Raw genomic sequence first — 24,360 nt, 5'->3', positions numbered from 1 at the left:
TCTTCCTTCCATATTTGGTGGTGGCTCCAATACAATTAAAATTTTGGTGGCCATTAAGTTGCGTACTTGACATATGTTGAATGTGACCGTGTACAAATACAAATGGAGAATGTAACATTTCATTCTCATGATGATGATGACATAAATATAGCATATAAAAATATTAAAAGATCTGGGATCTATGAAATATTTTCTTTAAACACTGCAAATGTTAGTAATTGCTATTTGGGAATGGTCATGTAGAGATTGTCAGTTTTCCATTTCCCTTGTCGCACATTGTTATTCCAGGTTTGTTTAACACTCCAGCAGCTAAAATTCAAAATGTAAACACGGCTTCAGTCAGATTTTAATCTGCAGGCTTTGTGAGAGGATGAGACCTTTCCCTCCAGAGCTCTGTAACATTTCACACTGTGTTTCCCCTGGATTAGTCTGCACCTTCTGGGACCTCCACTGATATTTGCAGTGTATAAAACATGGAAGGATGCACAATTTAAATGAGCGTACAGATCTTTGGGTGTTACTACGCCTGCATCAGTTTCACTTGGGTGGAGAGAGGAGTGAAATATTACAGGGGTTACTGGAAGTTCATGTTCTGATTTCTAAATTTCTTTAAAAGAAAATGTCACTAAAATGTTAAAACCTCCCCCAAGTAATCTCACAAACACCTCTGACTTGTTTTTCTGGATAAATAAATAACGTGTCCGTGTATACAGCGAAAGAATATGTGGAAAAAATTACCCTCTTTCATTCCCTTGGCTTTTATTGCAATGTGGATTATTTTGTTTTTATAACAACATATAAAACTGTGCCTGAAATGCTTTTCAGAAGAACTTTAAACATCGAATGCAGTCACTTGAAATGTCTGTAAATATAGTTTTAAAGATATTTTATTATACTGGATGTATTTATTGTGAACTGGACACTGCCTCAAGGTCGAAAACGTTCTCTCATAAAGTGCTCCTTCACAAAACAAATGAACAAGCTTGGATGGAACTCTTTACAGTCTAATACAATACAATAATACAAATAATTCAATGTGCTTCATTAATTTTGATTGTTAAATGTATTTATAATGCTTTCACTGTCAGTATGTGATCTTTGGGAGATGTACGCACACAAAACAACTTAGATTTGGAAATTTTGAAAAAAAAAAAAGTCCGCTTTGCTAGGTTTGGAAAACGATTGTAGTAGTAGTTGCCACTTCTTTAAACTTGTTTTAGGGCTGCAAGAGTGATGTATCTCCTCTAGCGACTTGTCAACATACTTCATTAGGCATGAGTAAATAATTATGATTATTATTATAATAAATTAGACTCAGTTGTGATACCATGACAGAAACTAAAATTTCTGTCTACATGAATGCAAAGAAATTAATTTCTTTTTCACTATTTCATGTTTTGCTGGGCTGAACTGTTACATAACTTAAAATGAAACTTCCCCCAAGTCTCTCAGGTTCTTCTTAACAGCCTGTTAAGTTCTATGTTAATCTTTATGACACATTTTCCACTAACATCGAAAGGATGAGTTTTTTTCTTGTCCAGTGCCAACATTACTTTTACTTAGTTTTTGCCTACTCTCTTAGTTTAGCTTAGAAATGGAATCTACTAATCACCAACATCAACAGCTATCTTCAAGCTCAACAGACGGCAACACAAACTGCAGATAATGATTAATACTAAGAATAAAGTTGGTTGTGTTAACATCAAAAAGAAAGTTTTGTCAAACGAAGCTCGACTGACCAAATGCAAATTAGACCATCAGGAAAAAACTATATTCAGCAGAGCCTGTACTTTAAAACTCTTTTCTGTGGTTTGGTTTTCGTGATCCAACCAACTACGATCTGTCTTTTCTGGCTGGCTAACGTTTTCCTCAGACAAACTGTAAGACAGCCACAGACAGATAAGCTGTCTCACTTGGCAAAATACTGTGCCAAGTGCTTTTTTTAAACTTATCTCATCAGTTTTAAATTACTTTGTTTGCTTACATTATGAGCTAATGGTCAAACAGATTCACATAGCCTAGCTAAGTTAAAGCTAGCTGTTTACCGATTGCATATATAGAGACTTGATGAAAAGAGAGTCAAACAAATAGTCTAATCAGGATCGGAGGCTAAACTGCTGCCAAAATCCTGAGAACAAATTAAAGTGCGTTAGCTGGCCAAATTATTTTATTAGCTAATGATCTTAACGATTGATTTTAGCTACTGTGTAATGCTAACATTGACATCTTCTCACTAATTCCATATTATTAACTACACAAAACAGTTTTCTCTTAATTTCACCTTTCAACCTCCAGTTTGTGTTTTAGATATGCTGCATGCAAACAGTATATATATCTTCATAATAAGATTTTCCCATACAATAATTTAAAACACCTCATCAACGCTGCTGGTTGCTGGCTTTTCTATATCAGTCGCTGGTTACTGATTCAAGTGAAAACAGATGTTAAAAGGAAAAAGTACAGGCAGTAATTCATTAATTTTTGTTCACAATTGCAGTTCTTTATACATTTTCTGAAGGTGTTTTTCAAAGACACAGAGGACAGCTAAGTGTAATGACTTGGCTGCATTAAGAGGTGTTTGTAAAAGAGGTGTTGTAATCATGTTTCCCTTCAAGTAGATGAAAGAACAAATTCCCAGTTACCCATCTCCATCGCAAGCTTTAATCCTCTCATTACGAGGCTAATGCATCCATTTATGTCCTCATTTCAGGTGTGCACTACCGAAAGTCCTGTGCCTCATCTGGAGCTTGTCTTATCGCCTCTTCTGGTTACCAGCAGTTCTGCACCGGGAAGCTCAACTCAGTCTGCATCAGCTGCTGTAACACACCGCTGTGTAACGGACCACGCCAGAAGAAGCGACCCCAGCCATCTGCTGCCATCACTCTTAACACGCCACGGCTTCCTGTGCTTTCTTTCAACATCATCATCCTACTTTCCTCTATCCTGTGCTGACAGAACTTTGCTAAGATGTGCGTTGAAACAAACTGAAACTGTACAAGCTCTGCCATACATGCTTTGAAATGTATACAAGAGAAGGCTTTTTACAGCATTTGTTCTTGAGTCCTGGCTTTCTGTTGCAACAAAAACAACACAATAGTGGACAAAGTTATGGCCATGTGTCATGTCGTGAATATGGGTAAGATGAGGTGGAGGACAGTGCCGTGGATAAAACGGCTTCCAGCAGAGGGTTCATGAACGTTTGTCTATATTCATGTACGCTGCAAGGTGGAAAAAGGCAAACAGCAAAGATAGCATGTGTAATTTCCAGAATAAATCTCTTATTTCTGCTCTATGAATAGGAAAAAAACAAATTTTGCAGTGTATTCACCAACTGAAACAAAACATGTATGACATCTCCCAAATGAACATGACTTATTTAACCTCTTGGCATCTACCATGTTGTTAACAAACCACTTAGAGATGCGATTAGAATTGTGTTGGAGAAGAGGCTGTTACCTTTAAAATCAGTTCTTTATATGAGGTTTTTGCCTTTATGTTCTATTAATTTGGTATAATTTGAACTAAACAGGTTCGGATTCCACATGAAGTTCACTAGTGACCTTTTGGCATTGAGAGGCTATTGGTAAATTAAATGATAAACAAACATAAAATAATAGAAAAACATTTCTTTTAATTTTAACAACCATTTCAGCCTCTTAGCAGGTGTTTTACAAAGAGAAAGATGTTGACTTACACTGCCTGGCCAAAAAGAAATTTGATAAACACCTTTGAAGAAGGCACAAATTTGTCGTGGCATCATTTCAATTAACATTGATTTCCTTCAAAATTTCATTAATTATTTTGCCAAGATCTTGTACTGTTGATGGCAGAATCACTGAAGTCCTCTCCAGCATATCCCAAAGATTCTCAGTGGTTTAAGATCTGGATTCTGTAGTGGTCAATCCATCTGCGAAAATGATGTCTCATACTCCCTGAACCACTCGTTCGTTTCCTTAAGCCTACACAGCTCTTTGGTCCTCAGTACTCTAAGTACTGTGGGAGTGGAATGCTCTGATTTCACAGAACATTTAACTGATTGCTGATCATGATCTTTTCCAGCCACATTTCTTCATTGGAGATGACGGTTCACCACTGTCCTCCAAGGTTTTGTTTTGTTTGTTGTTGGTTTTTTTAAACACATTGGACAATACTTAGCTTATATGACTCTTATACGTAGCATTTGACCCTAAGTATATACTTAGTATTTGACCCTTTTGAAACTGAGTAACATTATTTCCACAACCACGGGATCTGTCCCCAGATGAGGTTGGTTAAGAAAACAAAAGCTACTGGCTGCACCAGTTAGGGTTCGGGAACCTGTTGCTGTACTAATTTTCCTATTTGCTTAGTCAAATCTGGGTGGTAGCTTTTTGTTGGCCAGGTAGTGTATGTTCTCAAATAGTCATTACAGTATCTTCAGGTAGCTAAAATAAGACCATTATGCAGTAAGTATGTAGTAATAAGGGGTGCTGACCTTGTGACTGACCAGGACAATACGAATAAGACTTCAAAGAGCTGGAGAGGTCATATAAATCTTCTCAACACAGCAAGCCTTGGCTTGTTTATAAAGTTTCAGGTTGGCTGTAACTGAGATTTGTTGCCATGTTGAGTTTATTTTAAAGATTGAGATGAGCAGTCACTATGTGGGACACATCTATGTGCAAACTAATGATACAATAATAAAATCTGCAAATATTTACTTTGAATTTAAGCAGAAAAAAGTAATTACTTGATTTAAATTTACTTTATAAATTTAAATACTCCACAGCTATGATGGAGCTCAGGATTCCACCTGAGGATGGCTGCTCTTTAACAAATGGTTTAAACTTTAAAACTGTGACTCTGTTTTTGACCACTGTGTGAAGTGTACAGAGTGTGATTAATGCTGTTTTTGTGTTGGTAATAATGAATTCGTTTTCAATAATGAATGAGGTTATTTAAATGCACGCACCCCTCTCTTTTTGGGGATGCTCGTATGGATCCTGCTGCTTTAGGTCAGTGGTTTTCAGACCTGTTCTGGCATGCCCCATACCCCACAAATTTTACAACCCTCAACATTTTTATCTGAATAAGTTTAATTATGTAAATAAAGGTAAATATAGCATTAGCATACTCTTAATTCCAATTAGTTTTATTTTGTATTTTCCCACAGTTTGAGAACCACTGCTTTAGGCAAAGGTGCAAATATGTGATACGTTTTAAAGACTTCTCAAATAGCTGCAAGCAACAAACACAACTTCAGCTCCTCGGGATTCTCAGCAGTAATGTCCTGACCGAATACTCCCGATGTTGTCCGGAGTTCATGTATGAAAACCTCTTAGCTAGATTAGGCCTCTAAATGAAACAAAGTAAAAAAATTAGACACAAAGATGGTTGCAGCCACTGTGATGTGACCAACTGAACTGTGTATGACCCAGTGTATTCTTCTTTTTGGCTTTAATTTGACTGTAACTCACAAATTAACATCATTTTATATTCAGTATGACTTAAAAGTAGCCACTGAGGCCATACTGTCATCAGGAAATCGTTTTTTACTGAGGTCATAGATCAGAGGTCAGAAACCTGTGGCTGTTTTGCCCATGTCCATCTGCATATGGAAATAAATATAATAAACACATCATAGAATTTGCAAGTTTGTGGACAAATTTGATTGCTTTCGCTACCAACAGGATTTTTAATTAAAACTAATTTGATTTTCCTTCACTTTACAAATGTTCTCTTTAGTGGTTAATAAAAATAAGTAACTAACTTAATTTTTATTATCCTAGTTCTATAATATTATAAATTCAACATGAATGTGGCATTATTGTTATGAAAATGCAAAGTTAAAAGACCAAATAGTCATACAAAGTCACTGCAGACTAGTTTTAATTATTTATACCTATTCATAATGTTGATATGCTCGTTTATGGCTCAGCTCCCTTTTGATAATAAATGTTGCTGACCCCTGTCATAGATCAGGGGAACAGAGGGCCATTTTTTCATACACTTCAATACAGCGTGACTTCTTTTTCCAGTCAGCCATTAAAAATAATGCCGCTTTGAGGCACGTCCTGCCCTTTTCGGACCTATTTAGTCTATCCTGAAACTTCAAATTCCTCATTGAAATTTGCGTTTTTGTGCTATTGCCTCCCCTCTGTGTCTGCTTCGCTGCCTAACGACATCAGAAACAGTTGTGTTTGTTTCAGGAAGGGACCGCTTCAGCCAATTTGTTCATGTAGTTCTCACTGTTTCAGCCACGCCTCTGTGTTTTGTGCTCTGTAATGTTTACAGGAAAATGTTGGCACTAAAATGTGGAAAAATTGTGAGTGACAGTTCAGAGGGTGCAGTGTGTTTATCACTATAAATAAAAAGCTGTTTTTGTTGGTAATTATCTTACTGTCACAGTGATTTGGAAAAAAGGAGGACAGCACCAGCTCAGCTTTCTAGGCTGCTCCAAAAAATATCCCAAATCTAATCCAGTTGACTGTGAGATGCAGTTAAAAACCTGTTAAACGATAAAAAATGTAATTAAATACATGCTGCACTGACTCTACTCACTGGCTTTACTGAAATGTTGTCAACTGTGTACCTACAGGGATCCACAGACAGAAACATATACTTTAAGTTAATCAGTGTTTTTGTTATAGTGCATATAAAATCATCACAGAGGTATTAGAGCTGAGATGAGGCTGTTCTCCTTGGGATAAAGTCAGACATGGCTGGACATTCATCTCAGGAGTCGGGCAGGTAGCTGCATAGATGACTAGATAAATTTGGAAAAGACATTTTAGGATACACACAAGCCAACTTCATAAATGTCCTTGATAAAATAGCCATTTAGACTGTAATGGAGCAGTACGATGACTGATGGGTGCACGAGAACAGACAAGAATACAGATCAAGGAAGGCTTACACATCAGCACGCATACCTGTGCAGACGCCTGGGTGAAGCATGTGATGGTGGCAGGTAACCCAGATGCTACACAGCAGAATGATGATATAGTTTGTTAAATGGAAATATTCAGTTTCTTTTGCATATTTGAGACACGCAAATGATAAGAATTTAACTATGTATTTATGTTCTTCTGTAGTGAGCTGAATCTAACCTTAAGTGAAAAGGCTGTATATGTCAGTGAACATTTCTGAATCCCTTTCACCTGCTTTGGTGCAAATCAAAGTGACAACAGGTGCACTCGAGAGGCAAAAAGATGACCCCAGAAAAGGAGCAGTTTCACAGGTGTTGTGTGGGTAGTCGAGTTCTTCTCCAGCCCTGAGACAGAGACTTAATGCCCAAAGTGATGATGAAATCAGTCCGACTGACAGACGTGAGTTGGGTAGTATAATTTATTTAACTGAGTAATAGCACTGGGACATTTTTGTGTTTTTGACACTGATAAACAATAATAAACAGTATTGGGATGATGTTCTTGTGTAAAATACAGTTTTAAGATGCTAAAGGTACCATGTAAAGGTTTCTTAGTTCAGTTAGGAACACTTTAGTCTAAAGTCACGTTCATTTATTTGTCACAATGAATTGAACTGTTCATGTTCAAAAATTAGTTGCATAGTTACATTTATTCCAACATAAAAATGTATCTAAGATATGTACATACCTACACATTACAGAGTAAACAAATGAAATAATTAGGAGCCAAATTTAATCCTGAGTCAGCACAATTAAAGTTTCACAGTTTCTCACGTTTACGGCACAAAAACCAAAAGATTTCCCAACTTAACTCAGAGTGTGAACTCTCTCTCTGTAACCAAGCTGGGTCGTGAACTCAGTTACTGCATTTTGCCAAATTACTCCAGGCCTAAACTGACTCCCCGTCAGGTCTAAGCATCAGTGAGGTTAGGTGTTTTAAGATGTTTAAGCTACGAAGTTTAAACTGAATGTGTTAGTCTACTGTTAGAGTTCACCATTAAATATAAATGTAGAAACAGTCTAGAGTTAGTAGAACTAAGTTTAAAAAAAAATTCTAAAAAAAAGTCACACAAATGTTCTGATTCAACACTGCCGCAGAATTCACCTCTAAGTGCTTTATATTTAATTCAGCTGCTGGCCTTTCACTCATCTTAAACATTGATTGACTAATTAACTTACACCTTTGGTATAAAAACAATGGACGGAACCATGGGGGACGTCACCCTTTGGTTTGTAAAATCCTTTTATCCTCTTTTCTGACGCTAATAATGATAATTATTTATTATTTTAAAAATGCGCTTAATGTTTTACTCAGTATCACCAAAAACTAGGTCATAAAGTCAGCAAAATATTATAGTCGCCCCCTGCTGGCCATTGAAAAGAATGCAGGTTTTTGTGTCGACTTCGCTTTTCTGGCTTCAAAGCTGGGCCCATCAAGCGTTACACCAAGGTCCAGCTATTCCAGATTAGCCAGAGACTGTGAGGTGTTGGCAAGTTAATATTAACTCCATTAGAACCCCAACATCACTGCATCAAAACACTTTTTCTAAGTTACTAATTGTAACCACTAGATTTCTATTTTAAATTTTTATTATAGATTCCAACTTTGACTACTCCTTGGTTTGGGACCTCCTGCCCTTCTTGAACTTAAAAGGAAAGCCTGACATGGATACAGCAGTATTAAGACCCAGATGCGACATTAGTTGAACCATACAAGGGATTAAAAAGCAGAGCTAGGCTTGTTGTGGTTTGCAAAGCAACTTGCAGCTACTGTGCTAAAGATAAATACCCTAAATACTATTTCAGATTAATAGTTGGATGTGATCTTGCACTGACATCATGGCTTGCCATAGCTAACAGTAGGGTTAATCAATGTTAAAATCCATTGCTATTTTACTCATTGAAGGTTGCTGATCATAATGTGACTTTCAGTTTCATCTGTGGGCCAAAATATTAATAAAAAATCCCCTATCTGGAATTGCAGAACACAGATTACAGTGCTTAAACCCTCCAGTCTGTACCTTTGATTTTAACTGAAGCTCTGGGGTATTTAAGATTATGTATTATATTTTAACATTATCACTGGAGGTAAATGTCCTTTCGAGACACCCTGTGCTATGTTTATTGTGTACACAATAAACATAGCACAGGGTGTCTGCTCCCTGAATATTTGTTACTGCATCCATGGATAAAGCAGTTTCTCCCATTGACTCGCACAACAGGCTATATTTCTGACTCTGATGGTACATTTCTATTCTTGAGCTCCAAGATTTGCTCTTCAGTCCCTTGGATGATGGACGTCTGAGTATCCGTGCCCAGTCCCGAGTCATCTTGCGACTGAAATGTCGTAAAGGATGGAGGCGTTTCCTCTTTGGCGACGGTGGTGCGACTCGACCTATTTCGACGCAGTGACTTCAGCAGCAGGGGGCGCTGGGATTGCTTGGGGGCAGCCCTGAACTGCACGGTGGACTGATTTTTATGCACGATGGTAAGGTGACACCGCAGAACCTGCATGAATACGTCCCTGAACTGCCGGGAGGAGAGGTTGTAGAGGAAAGGGTTGAGGACAGAGCTGAGGTAGAAGAAGGTGTCGGCCACGGGGTGGAGGATGACGTAGCTCCGGAAGTAAGTAATGGTCCAGTTGGACTTGGGCATAGCGGCCATCATAAGACGGCGAATCTGGTTGGGAAGCCAGCATACCATCAAGGATCCAACAATGAGAACTAAAGAAAAATACAAAAAGAATAAATATAAGAGAAGTCATGACTTTTTTAAAACGCTCTTGTGTCTGTCAACCTCAGATAATAATTTAAAAAAGACAGGAAACAAGACAAAACATTTAATATGGTACATGTTTGTTAAAAAGAAAATATGTTTAATCAAACTTACTCAAAGGAAGGGTGACGAGCTAAAACACCACCTTTATTCTTTAAACAGCTATGTTCTTGATATTTTGACTTTATTCGTAACAGTTTTTCACCTTTATTCCCAAAAAAGCATTTCACCTTTACTCTTGAAATGCAATCCCAATTCCAAAAGAGCTGGGACATAATTAAAAACAGAACGCAACCATTTCTACTTCTCATAAATTCATACTTTATTCACAGCATAACACTAATCAAAACTGAAAAAATTTAGCTGATATTTTATCTATGCATTGCAGTTACATTAATAATTAAAATTGAATTATACATATTAGTGCATTTGTGTCAACTTATTTTAGAGGACAATTTTAATTATTAGTTATGTAGATTGATTAAACAATTTATTTTTATATATTTATTTCATTATAGAAATCTGTCAAAAAATTGCTTAAAACTAAAAATTATATTATTTATTAGGGAAACTTTTTTTTTTACAGTAAACTTATATAAATATTTCATATTATATTATATATAATAAAAAACAAGCAAACCAAAAAAAAAAAACAAAAAACGATTTCTTCTGTCTGCTTCCAGTTTTGACTTTTTCTCCCGCTACAGCAGCGCTGATGTGGAGGTCTGAGCGGTGACACCTATTGTTCTGGATGATGTCACCATTTACGTGTAAAGTGATGAATGTAGCGAACATAAACGGTCGTTTAATTTGTTCACCAACCTTGTCGGTAGTAAAATATTATCTGAACCAGCATCACTGTTAGTTTGTCTTTATCTTGCAAGCTGGTTGTTTACATTAACACATTATTAGTTGACTCCATTTCTAAAGCAAGTGTTAGCTGGCTAGCTAACATAAGCTTCACATCCTTTGGATCTTAATGGATCGACCTGCATTTTCACGGAGAAATCAATCCACAGACCTCATGGAAGGTTTCCTATTTTAAGATTACAAGGTTACAATCTGTTCACACGTCAGCAATACAATAAAATTTAATAAATGTAAAAATATACAGAGAGCACATTTAAGTGAAATATCTGAATACACCACTGCCATTACTCACACTTCATCATTCATGTCTGAGTCATGCACTGAACTCTCTGAAAGGACAAACACACCCTCGGTCTCTCTTCTGCTGTTTATCCGTTTCCCTGCAGTGTTTTTAATGGGGATTAAGCTGCGACCAAACAGCCTTTCAGCATTCACAAAATTATCTGATGTGAGAAAAATGCTTCCTGCTGAGGAGCACAAACATAAACACATTCATGTATAACACCATGTCCAAAGACGCTGGGTGGGGAAATCATCCATCCTGATATTATTAAGAGATGAAAAGAGAGAATAAAAAACAGAAAAATCAGTCTCTGTGTTTCTCACATGCAGACTAAGTGCACTCATTAGTGTTTGTTTATAAAGGTTCAGGTTCAGTTTAATGCTAATCTCAAGTGTCAGTGAGCTTTGATCCCTTGCAGCCTGTCTTAAGGTTTGCCAGTGATGTTAGAGACTTTATAAAGAGATGTCAATAGTTCAAAATAAAGACATCAAGGGCATTGCCTCAGAAAACCTGACAGAAATTTGGGAATTCTGGTAGCCTGAAATGCATTTTAATGGGCTTTTTAGGCTGAAGTGCCTCTGTTTTATATCCCATCTTATCTTAGACTAAAAACATGAGCACCTGAAGCATGTGTCTTGTTTTTTTTTGTTTTTTGTTTTTTGTTTTTTTTAAAAAGCCGCATTAACTTATCTGTCACATTTACAAGCCAAAAAGGTGAAAGTGAATATATGTTGTTTGTTGTTTTTATAGCCTAGCCTCAATGTATGGCAATGTCAGTCAGTCTTACAAACGCCAAGGTTTAATGGACCAAAACTACAAACTAAAAGTAGTCTGAAAAGACATTTTACTTCACTAAAACTTTACTTTTTTTAAACAACAGTAACTAAAATTGCATTTTATACTCAGAAAAGTACATTTTAATTTCAAAATGACCAAATTGGTTATCACAACCAGCTTAGGGAGGCCCCTATGGGTGAGTCAGCCCCTTTCAAATCATAATGTATGTTATGTTTTAACATCTATAATCAGTGTTGGGGAGTAACGGAATACATGTACCGCCGTTACGTATTTAGAATACAAAATATGAGTAACTGTATTCCGTTACAGTTACCGTTTAAAAAGGTGGTATTCAGAATACAGTTACTTTGTTGAAATAAATGGATTACACGGCGGTACTTTCCTGTTTCATATTGTCGCGGATCAGGACTGTTTGGGTTTGTTTGACAGTTACACTCTGTTGTTCCAGGCGGCAGCGTTACGGTTGCCATGGTTACAGGGTGACGCTCTCTCTCTCTGCGTGTTTCCTGGGTGAGAGAGCGCTTTGTTGTTGTTGTTGTTGTGCTAAGCTAAAAGGCAGAATGCTACAGGCATGGCCCTAAAGAATGTAGCCTCATGGGCAGTGTAGTCCGTGCTGCAGCGAGAATGGACTACCATACACGTTATGTGTCTGTGAGCGAGGGAGGGAGAGAAAGGAAAAGTCCGAGCTGTCACGGAGCAAAAACGGGAGCTGGAAGCATGTAAATATAATAATAACCACTGCAGCCAAGAAGAGTGCCTGACGAGCCCATTTGTAAGTAAGCTATTAAGACTCAACTGTACACTGTGTTCGTGTTTTCCTCCGGAAACAATAAGTTCCGTTGGAGCAGCCTTTCAACGCCTCTCTCTGTCTCTCGCAAGCAAAGTTGACCCAGACAACAAAGTAAAGCTATTTTTCGGCTACGAGCCCGACACGGAACCCACCGTATTAGCCAGAGGTCCCTTTACTACGGTTCGGAGCCGCGGACCTTCAGTAACAGTAATAAATCACAGCAATAGTACATTCACGTAGTTGTAAACAGCATGATAATATATTAAGTAATCCAAAGTATTCAGAATACGTTACCCTCATTGAGTAACGTAACGGAATACGTTACAGAATACATTTTGGGGCATGTATTCGGTATTCTGTAATGGAATACATTTTAAAAGTAACCTTCCCAACACTGTCTATAATGAACTTGCCCATATTATAATAATTAACAGAACAAAATAATCAACACAAACTGGAAATGTTTGCGTTGCATTTTTCGGATGGGGCACACTTCAGTTTCACTACAGCGCAAAGAACAGCTGGACAGAGTTTGTTACTTCCATTCAAACTATGACCGCAGTAATATGCTAGCAACCAAAGCTAGGGGAATGCACATTTTTCCCTAGTGACAGGTGCTGACCAGGGGATCATTTAGCCATCAACCTCTCACAGCAGCTCCAGGAGTATTCACTTTTCCCTTGCAACCGGTGGTTGGTCATTGACTAGTTTTGAGGCCATGACTACCATGTTTGTCAGGCGTTAAGCAGTGATCGTCTGTCTGCAAGAACATGGGTGCATGCTAACACTGAAGTACCTATAACTGATGCTCTACGAGGCTCATTCATAGACATAAAATGTCCACATATATATATTTACCTTCAACCTGGTATGAAACTTTACCTTCTTTGGATGTGTTTCTCTTCGTAACAGCTGTAAGAAGGACAAAATTTTTAAAAATAACTGACAGGGAGCTGTGGTCAGATCCCTGCTAAGCTGAATGACTGAACTAAATTTTTTGGTTGCGTCTACTGTTGCCGATTTTATCCTGTGTTTTAAAAAATGCAGCTCGCTAATCAAATATATCCAAATATGGTCACTTCTACAAAAAACATTAAGGCTTCAAAATACAGAATCCAGATGTCCATCTTTAATAAACAGTCTGCATTTTTTTTGCTGTCCACATCAGATGCATGCGTCTTATTTTCCAGACACAGACACTAATTTTTCATGACGCCCTGCACCCTCATGTTGGGTCTCGCCATGTACAAACACAGCTTCGCTGCAGGACCTGAGGCTGGTCCACCTGCCTGCTGATGTGACTTGGAGTTTGCTCTCTGTTAGGAAGGATCAACCCCAGAGCCACGCATGCTGTTGCCTAGCAGGGTCACTGGCCTCATAAAAAAACAGTTTTGTTTGTGGGCAGGCTTTTAAACAACGCAAACAAGAGGTGATGAAGAAATCTCAGTGGAAAGCAGCGCTCTGTATCATGTTTGTCGTCAGCCAAACACTTTGTGGTCGGCAGGGATTCCTCTCAGGACAATCATCAAGTTTGAAGAAAACAAGCTACAGACAGCATCAGCCCCCAAGTTAAATTCTTTTAACGCTTTAAGATAAAAGGAGGCAAAAGAGAGAAAACACTCACATGTGTGGTATTGTTCATTAAGGCCAGCTGTACCGTGACGAGTCTGAATCAATACCAAGAGATGTCACCGGTAATAACTCTAGTTCTGATCACTTTCAAAGAGGAATTCAAATCAAGGTTTGTGAAGACAGTAAAGACAGAGGGTTCATCTGAGTGAAAGTACAAAGAGGAAGAAAGTGAGATGAAGACAAGTCACAAGAAAGGAACACTGCTGGAATACAAAAATAAATGAGCAGGCAGAGGTGACGGACACAGATAAAAACAACTTTAGAGATTCATGTTGCTCTGAGTCATTTCTCCTTGACACTTTGGTAGATAATTAGACCCTCTCGGGTAATTTAAAGTGTCTTTTTATTAAAAATATCTGGAAATATATTCTCTTTATGACCTTCTCCAGATTCCAAAACCCCTTTGGTCAGCTGGCCAAAGCAATTTATTTAATAAGTGACAACACTGTCATCGTCACCTTCAGAGCGCACTGAGAAAAAGGTTTGCAGTCAAGTGTGAAGGGAGGCAGAATGAGAATTCAAGTCTGATTTTATGGTATTATGTTAAAAAATGGTGGATTAATCTAGTTGGAGCTGGACCTTGAGAACCTAAGGAGCATCCAATCGATTAATGGGTCAATGAGGTCATAACAGTAATGCAGGTGTTGTACTAGAAAGCTGAAGTCAAAAGTGAGGGTTTACCAATGATCTATGTTCCAACCCTCAATCCCTGAGGGTTTGGGCTCTGGGATTTCTGGGTTTGATCCCTAGTTTTGTTCTGCAGATTTACTCTCTGAATTTGGTCCCTAGTTTGTGTCCATGTGGTCTCTGGGTTTGATCCCTGTGATTTCTGGGTTTAGTCTTTGGTTTTGAGCCATGTGTTTATGTCCCTCCGGTCCATAGATTTGGTCTCTGTGTTTGATTCCTGCAGTCTCTGGGTTTGATCCTTGGGTTTGGTCCCTGAGTTTGATCCCTGTGGTCTATAGGTTTAGTCTCTTTTTTTGAGTCATGTGTTTGGTCCCTGCAGTCCATAGGCTTGGTCTCTAAGGTTGGTCCCTGTGGTCTCTGGGTTTGATCCCTGTGTGTGATCTCTGGTTTTGACTTTTTATTGAGTTCAAGTCCAGAAACAAAACAAAGTTCTTGCTAAATCCAGCTAGACCATCAATAGGAGCACTAGCACTAAGCAGATCATCAGAAGATTAAAATGAATGACAAATGCACAAGAAAAGAAATACTTTGCCAGGTTTGCAAGATGATCAGAGATTTTCAGGTTGAATATTTTTTGAAGATGATTTTCAAATGTCAGTGAACAAAAAAGGAGAGTTTACAATTGATGACAGTCTACTGCAAAAAAAATGAAGTCTTGTGTGCTGCAAATCTTGTGTGCAGATCCTCCTAGTGTGGGAGGATGATGCATTTTTGAGCTCTGGCATTTCAAAAGTCTGCAGAGGGGAGGAACTGTCATTAAAGGTTGAAGGATCTAATGTTGAATCCTGCCATATTTTTATTTTTAGCTATTAAAACAACTCTCTAATGGAAAACTGAAAAACTCATATTTGCAGCACCCACCTCCCTGTTGTCTCAAAAAGAACAACAAAAAGAACAACATCTAACTAACTGTAGGCAGCACAGAGAAGATCAGAGATGCCACTGTGTACTTTCACAGTGAAACAGTTGAATAAACAACAACGCTTCAATTCAGTTTCATTTATTTAGCTTCTCCTATTTCTCCTTTTGCTGGAAGACAGTGTGATTTCACAGCGTTGATAAAGAATTTAACTTGACTTTGACAGATACGGTTAAAGACAACAGTTATCTGATGCTTAAAAAGTCCACGGCTGTATCTCAGGTCTCAGACTAGAACTAGAGATGAAACAAGGATCCAGGCTTATTGTAAAGCAGGGAGTCCTGTCTATCAGCAGTCATGGATTTTAAAAATTTTCAGCACTTTGTGTTATTTTTCTGTTCAGTGTGATACCCCTTCTTTTTATAAGTCAGTCTGAAACTCGAAGGAGAAATGTTGCCCATCCCAGCCATAAACTGATTATTTCCACCAATCTGACATTTGTTTTGGATGAAAAATGCAATTTTATTCAGGACTAACGGTTAAAGCACATAAAACCATACACATTTAAATCTAAGCAGCTGGATGTGGATGCACTCCCAGTGTGTTCATGTTGGAGACTTGCAGTGCCGGTTCTCCTGCTGGGAAAAGCCAGGAACAGCCCGGGGCCACGAACCCTGTGGGGCTCCCAAAGCCTCAGGTTCAAATCTCCAGGATTGTCAGTCTGGCTTTTAATTGCTTGTTTCTTTTGGCACTTTATAACCAAACCTAGCAGAAGTTTGGGGTTGTTTTTGACTGAATATTACTAATACTGTTGAGGATTGACTATTTCAGCTCTAACTGGGATAACTCCACACATTTCTCATAATATGCATCCCCAGTGGGTCCTTCCAGTCCTGCTCCACTAACAGTGGGACATCATAGCTTTAAAAAATGCCACTTTCCTACACTTAAATTGATGAAGACCTGCCATCCTTTATCCCACCAGCCTTATAAATGATCCTAACTGTTCAAATGAAGGCACTATAAATATCGCACACTCCACTGATTCAATTTCAGTAAAACCTGGAGGGATGATACATCGAGGCAAAATTTTTTTGTACTTTAAAACCTGCAAAGTTCATATTTCCAATATGTTGCATTAAAAATGTAACGATGCAGCGGGTTACCGATTGGATGCATCATCGAATCCTGGCAGCAGATCATGAAGTGGCCGTATCTCGCTTTCTTTAAAGGTGTTTTTTCCCCCTGTAGATCTACCTATCACATCGGCTCGTTGATCACAGCCGAGGTGTTCACCTGGCAATATGCCCCTGAGTCAGCACAGATCAGTAATGCCCCTGCAGAGGAGTTAGGATGCAGCTGAACATGTGATTGCATGAGCCTTCCTTCATGTCACTGATAAATCTTTATTGTTTTAATGTCACTCTCTTCACGCTGAATGCACCTTCCTCAAAAACTCCAATCTCAGCTGATGCCCTCATCAGTGATGTTCCCGAACTTGTTGACATTAAACACCCACACACACACTCATTGTCTCTCTGCCACAGGCAAAATATCACTGCCTGCTAATTAGCAGGCAATTAAAGGAGATTATTGGAACAATTAATTGTCTGTCTTTTTGCTGTAATTGGAGTGTGTTTGATTGAGCTTCCCAGTTCCTCTGCGCTGCTCACAGCAGGAGAAAAGGGGGCGAGCCGAGTCTCTGCCTGGCATAAGCATGATTTACACTTTCAATAAGAGCTAAAAAAAGAGAAAGAAATCAGACCGACCGCTGCTTCATTTACATGGAAAATCTTCCCCTTTCAGACCTCGGATGGGTTTTTCTGTGTAGCTCACACAGGAGTGTGTGTGGTTTACACACTCGGCTAACAAGTGAAAGGTCCATGGGAGGAGACACAAATCCCTTTGAGAGTGTGTCATTAAACTAGCCCCATTGAATAAGGTGAATAAGGTGAAGAGAATTAGCTTTTTGGGATTTCCTTACCTGCATGATTGAGCCTGCATCAAGACATGTCTTAAACCTGGATTTTTTTTTATTTTATTTTTAACTGACCAGCAGGGGGCGCCTGTAAAAAGACTCTTGGCTGCATTAGTCTTCAGGAGAATAATTTGTTTATTGATTTATCGGTTCCAGGAGATAGCTGCCCCTCCCTGAGTCTGGTTCTGCAGGAGGTTTCTTCCTGTTAAAAGAGAGTTTTTCCTCCTCGCTGTCACCAAGTGCTTGCTCATACGGAGTCATCTGATTGTTGGAGTTTTCTCTGTATCATTGTAGGGTCTTAAACTTACAATATAAAGCACCTTGAGTCATCTATAATTCTGATTTGGCTCTATAGAAATACAATTGAACTGAATTGGCTTGAATTTATTGATTTGTTTGTGGCCTTTTTAAAAATATTGCTGATTACCCTTTTATTCAGTAAAACCTGAAATGTTTTACAAAATTTTTACAGTTCATCAGATAACTGAATGATCCCAAGTTTACTGATTAGCTACACCAAGAGGCTTCATAACAGTACAGACAGCTGCAACCCACAGCTGAAAAACGCAGCTTACTAATCTATCTGCTAATCTGGTCACTTCTGGCTTCAAAATCCAATAGGCGACGTCATGCTGTAGCCCGTAACTTTATCAGTAACTCTGTTATCAAACAATTGCCAACAATCCTTGGTGGAAGGGGAGGGAAGGCCTGAACAGTAACTCAACATGAACTGAATAGTAATTAATTTGTTTTTAATAATTAGTTAATTATTAAAAACAAATCTTTTACAATAGTCTCATGGGTGTTATAAATGCTGTTTTAGATTTTAGATGCAATTTCAAAGCGAAACAAACCACTACAACATCCCAGTGAATCAGTGAGAGTATCAGGACTGGGTCACACCTGAGTCCGCCTGATAATCAGATGAATATTCAGCACGGGGAGAAACTCTGAAACTCATTTTAAAACTTTTGCAGCTGATTTGAGTCTTTTAGAAATCCCAGAAGCGCCACACTGGCTGCATAAACCTGCACACGGATGCTCAGCGAGCCGCTTATAAACACAAAATTTCTCCCATAACTCGGGAGGTGGGGGGGCTTTCTCAAATAGAGGGCATCGCCACATCGTCGGCGCCCTTCATTTCCATGATTGGAAACAGCTCAAAGACAAGAGCTGAATAATCGAGAGAAGTGAAGTCTTTCACCAGTATTTGTTGACAAACACCTGATTGATGACTGGATCTCACCGGTGACGACGGTCCTGATTGCTTACTGATTTAAAGCTTATGTCAAATCTATACAATTACCCAACTGAAGAGTGCTAATGAAGGAGAAGATGAGCGTGGAGTGAAATTATTCAGATCTGCTTGATGAGGGTAAAAGTTAACGAATGAGCTTATTCACTTGTTTGATTATGAAGCTGATTTCCCTTTCAGGAGCTGTTTGTGGTGTGATATGAACCCCTGAAAAACACTGATTACTTCTCCAAGCACTCACAATAGCTGAACACAACGCTTATATTTTTCTATTATTAAACAGAATGTGTGAACATCAAAGGAGGAGCTTATATTTTCATATTGTATATGAAGGAAATGATTTTGACCCAGTGAATTATCAGAAAACAGATCTTTCTTTTCCTCCATGTTTTCTGTCTGTTTCCTCTTTTTCCCTTGCTTTGCCTCCAAATTTTCCCTTTCCTCTGTGTCTTCCTCCTTGATTTTACTTTCTTTTGCTTCTTATTTTACTTGCTTGACCTCCAGGTCTTCCTTCTGTGTTTCTTCTGTGATGTATTTTGCTTTTCTTCTTTTGTTTCTATTGTTTAGCTCCTTATTATTCCTTGTTTTTCCTTTATATTTTCCATTGTTCTTGCCCGTTTCCTCTTGCTTTTCCTCCTTGATTCCCTTGTTGTTCCTCATTCTTTTTCTTGCTTTTCCCATTTTATCTGTTGGGCTTTGTTGATTTTGGATTATTTAGTATCCTATTAAAGCTCGCCTTCTGTTGGAATATTCTGCCTTCTAAATTCCACCCAGTTTATGTCACTAGTTCCCTTTTCCTTTATTTGAAAGGACTGGTGATAGAAGGAGATTTTTTTTAACCAAAAGATTCAAGTATAAAACTTGATACTTAATTAAACAGCCACAATTTTAACCATTTAGTATGTCTCAAACACACGTTGCATGAAAAACGGCATGTTTAATGACTTCATATTAGAGTGACTTCAATCTAACTACAAACCACTGCTGAAGCAAAAGAAAATGAAACTGACGTGAGAAAATAATCCTGCAGCTGTCTCATTGATCTGGTTAGATTTCTCCTCAGACGCTGGATGAAGTCGGTCCTGTGGATAATAAGCCTAAGCAACCTGTGATGAAGGCAAACATCATCAAAGCCTGCAACGCTGAGAACAAATTTCCCTTGAACCCAGAGACTATCAGACAGAAGCACAGTGGATGATTTCCTCCCACAGAGAGAATAAAGAGGGTTTTTGTAGATTGGAAATTTGGGCTTATTAGCTGCATAATAATGAGATTCTGAGATGCCAGATGGGTGAGTTTAACCAGCAGGCCAGCTCAGATAGTGCCAGGTAGATATGAGCCATTAAAAAACATCCTTAATTGCAAATATGCAAACATTAGTCAAGATTTTGTGGACTAAATTGTGTTTCCTTCACAGCAAACATCCTTCTGAGAGGTAGAAGGTTAAATTAAACCAAGAACAGTGATTGCAAATAGTTTTGACAAAAGGTCAATCAAGGCTGTTTCTGCACAGCGCTGAATTCATTAAATGTTATCCATGAAAAGCAGCTCACACTGCAAAGATCTAACGCCAGTTATGAGTCTGCCAGGCACAAACACAACGATCCTTCCTCAATCAGCCACAAGAGCAAAGCCACAAAGAATCAATCTGACGGCTAACAGGAGATCCTGCGTTATTAAACCACCTGAAACACTGAAATCAGTCACAGGGGAGTGTTATTCATAAAGGAGCTAATCACCTCAGAGCACATTTACTCAGCCAGGCACCAGAGAATCGTGTTTGTCACCCTAATAAAAAAATATGCACATGTAAATATATAAACACAACAGTGTGTGTTAGGGACAAAGAAGGAAAGAACATAAGAATATATGGAAAAGAAAAGGAGGGAAGGAAAAAGAGGACAGGAAGAAAAGGGAAGAAAGAAGCTAGAAGGAATGGATGGAGGAATGAAAGGAAGGGAGGAAAAAGGAAAAGAAAGGGAAAGGGGGAAGAAAATGAGAAACGAACGGTGGAAAGAAAAAACAAAGGAGTGAGGAAATATACAAGTGATGAAGGAAAAACAGGATAGGAAAGGATGGAAGAAAAAGAAGAAAGAAGGAAAAGAACAGAAAAAAGGAGAGGAAAGTTGGGAAGGAGGTAAAAAGGAAAATAAAAAGTGGGATGAAAGGAGGGAGAAAAAGATGGGAAGGAAAAATATAAAGGCAAGGAGTAAGTAAAGTTGGAGACTGAAGGAAAGAGGAAAGGAGGAATGCAAGGAAAGGACAGAAGATGAAAGGAAAGAAGGAATGAAAAATGGAAAAAAGAAGGGAGCAAGGAAATACTCAAGGAAGAAATGAAAAGAGGAAGAAAGAAAAAGGAAAGATGAGCAAGAGAACAAAGAAAGAAAGGGAAAGGAGAGATGAAAGAAAGGAAAGAAGGACAGAGGAAGAAAAAAGGAAAGAAGGCACTAAGGAAAGAAAAAGTAGGAAGTAAAGTTTTCATTTTGTCTAATTCAGCATTTGGCTGTAATAAACGCTAAAGTTCTGCTAGCCAAACTTAATCTCATTTAATATGCTAACCAATCTACTGAGCCAGCATAAAGATGGTCATGCCTGGAAAATAAATAAATAAATAACTAAATAAAAGACTGTAACGGCCAATAAACCACACTGCTTAACGCCCCATTTTTATTAACCGGTCCTTCACACATTTATTTTATAATTACAATTATGAAGAAGGATCCCATAAACATCCATTTTAAATGTGTTTTATATTCACTCTGCTTTCATGTCATGCAGCTGATGCCATTAATAGCGAGAACGAGCATGGAATATGTTTTTCCAGCCCCGTTTTGGTTGCCAGGGAAGTTAAACGCTTGTAAAACAGCTGCTGCTGGTGGTTTTGTAATCTCCCAATTAATCATTTCATGGATGCAGATGATGTTCTGCCTGTTAAAACGGCTCCACCACAGCTGTTAGGTGTAAGCTCCCAGCACGATGCTGCCTCTGACATAAGAATTACTGCTGAACAACGTCAAGTTAATCAGACGTGAAGAGAGTTCATAAATGGTTTAGACGGTTCTCAGGTTAAATATCTTGATCTTGGTTGACAATGCCATGAATTAAATGTTAATTATTACACTCTGTATTTTCACTATCAGGTTAACTATCTACAGATTTACAGTATACCTGCACGGCACCGGTGATCAGCATACAGAAAAAGATTTGATGATAATAATGTACTAGCATTTATAGCAATACTAATCCTAAATTCTTAATAAATGCTCCCAGATGTTTAAAGGACGTGATCTGATGAAGAATACATAGAACAAACTACACGCGGAATAAATCAAGATCAAGATACACCTTTAGTAGATAAATGGTATCCTATGTCACTTCGTTCTGGAGTTATCGCATTCACAAGCTTGGGTGTTCATGTCGCCTGCCCGACTGAGTGACTGCAGCACCCCATCAGCCTTTTACGGCTAAGGGGTAAAAATTAACTTGGGAAAATTGATAACTAAGACTAAAAAAGTTTAACTCATTTGAAGTCATAACGAGTAACAAGTTCTAGACTTGGAGTCACGACCCAGACCACAGCAGTCAGCTCTATTTAAAAGGTTTATTTTATAGGTGTGAAGTATTTGGAGGAGGTAAGAACTTCAGTTGAGTATTTGTCTGGGAACTTCATGGAAACTGGAATGACTTGAGTATGAAAGCACTTTTTCAATTTCATAAATACCAATAAATCTAGGAGACAACTTTTTGAAGAAGCATTTCAATGGAACGTCTTTGCAAGATAGCTAAACTTTCTAACCTGGCAAGCAGTAAGGAGCTGGGATCCTCCGTCTGTCTACCAGGCACAAGCTTGGACACAAAGAGGTAGGTCGAAGCCTTTACTTGTGACCAGTTTCCAGTTAAGAGTTGATGGCAGGCCAGAATCTTCCAAAGGTAGGGAGTGGGCAGGTAGATGTAAACAATAAGCCTGAGTAAATGAGGTGAGGGAGGACAAGTGCAGTGGCTGCAGCACAGGCATCCGCCAGACCCCTCGACCACGACAAAGTGAAGACAGCAAAATACCGACTAGTATTACAGCTATATCACCGAAACACATGAGAAAGATTACTGCGTCTTCCATTAATTTAGTATTTTAATGTGCATAACACAGTTTTATTATGTCGCCTGCAAGTACTGACTAAAAATAAAAAAGATTTGAACCATGAACCCCAGCTGCACCACCTCAGAGCTGAAGTCGGGGAAAATCCTACGACTGCACTCAAGACCAACTCCGGCAGGAAGTACTACTTCAGCTCAGACACTTACCCAAATCTGATTATTTTCTTTGAATTCATTTAAAAGAGTGCAGCACTGAGAGTGCTTGTAACACCGAACATCCAATCACCACTCTCAACACAGTCCTGCATCAATCTCACTGATGCTGGAGAGGATTTCAGACTGCAGCACGTGTTGGTTTTACTCTGATTAAATTGAGGTGTCATAACAATACCTTATTGATTGGATGAGCACAATAACAACACTTCATCTCCGTATCCTCCGTCATCCAAACAGCTTGAGAAGATTAGCCAACTTTCAGCCTATGCTGCTTTTTGACCATACGTCTATCCAGTTTCTTAACATCTAATCCAACATAGAGAAAGCAGAAGAGCTCAGGTAACACTTGGCATATCTGACCCTCATTATGCCCCAGGCAGAGGTGAAGAAAACAGCAGGGTTGCATTAGCTAAGCTATCATGTTCGCTCATGTTTACCCGGAAAGGGTTGAGGAGGTGCCTCAAGTGGTTTTTCTTATCTCCTTTACCCATCCCAAGGTGGTTGGTACGAATAATTAGACCCGCAGACACTTGCAAAGTTTAGTTAAGACTCAGTTAAACTCAAGACATGGTATACTTTATTTTTCCCAGAGATGGGGAAGTTTGAGGTGTCAGCTGGTAAAAATGAGGATAAACACAGCAAACATAACAAATAACTAACTAGAATCGTGTGTAGTTCAATCAAGTAAAATACATTATGTATAAAAATAATTATTTTAATCTAGTAAAGTTTTGCCTGAAATCAAAACGAGCACAAGAAAAATAAGTAGAAATTTACATAAAAACATACATTTGATGACTATTTTATTATATTTATATTATATTACTATTTTATTTTATTATATAAGAATACAATATTTCAGTCATGTCTGATGTTTGTTTGTTTGTTTGTTTTTTTACACATAAAAGAAAGATTGGTATTCATTTAAATCCTCTGAGGTTTATATTTGATAGTAAACCTTTAAATGTAATGCTGCTACTGGATCAGTGCTCTTATAACCAGGTACCATCGATGCCATCTTTGAACTTGACTGTTGATCCCTTAATTAATTATTGTATTACTATGCCTTCAGGACTTCCATAAACACACTGAGTCTTGTGTACAGTTTGCCCTCGTGTCTGTTTAATGATTAGATTTTTACCGGCATGATTTTTTACACAAGTCCTGCTGGCCATCTGTTACCTGTCCACTGATAAGGTATGGTTGTGGTAATGG

General features: G+C 38.3%; 2 protein-coding genes across 2 annotated transcripts in view; one reads left to right on the top strand and one right to left on the bottom strand.

Annotated features, from left to right (window-relative positions):
• The window catches only part of LOC134645967 (ly6/PLAUR domain-containing protein 1-like), a 29,566-nt gene extending 22,996 nt beyond the window's left edge, over positions 1–6,570 (top strand). Inside the window, exon 3 of the mRNA XM_063499616.1 lies at positions 2,711–6,570. Coding sequence (XP_063355686.1) covers positions 2,711–2,952 — 242 coding nt within the window. The 3' untranslated portion in view covers positions 2,953–6,570. The remainder of the gene's footprint in view (positions 1–2,710) is intronic.
• gpr39 (G protein-coupled receptor 39) overlaps positions 4,938–24,360 on the bottom strand; it is a 41,108-nt gene continuing 21,685 nt past the window's right edge. Inside the window, exons 2-3 of the mRNA XM_063499615.1 lie at positions 9,378–9,630; positions 4,938–5,016 (exon numbers count right to left, since the gene is read on the bottom strand). Coding sequence (XP_063355685.1) covers positions 4,938–5,016; positions 9,378–9,630 — 332 coding nt within the window. The remainder of the gene's footprint in view (positions 5,017–9,377; positions 9,631–24,360) is intronic.

This window comes from Pelmatolapia mariae, linkage group LG16_19 (genome assembly GCF_036321145.2).
Source record: "Pelmatolapia mariae isolate MD_Pm_ZW linkage group LG16_19, Pm_UMD_F_2, whole genome shotgun sequence".
Classification (NCBI taxonomy): Eukaryota; Metazoa; Chordata; class Actinopteri; order Cichliformes; family Cichlidae; genus Pelmatolapia; species Pelmatolapia mariae.
Note: the sequence above shows the minus strand (reverse complement) of the source record. Positions and strands in the feature narration are given on the sequence as shown.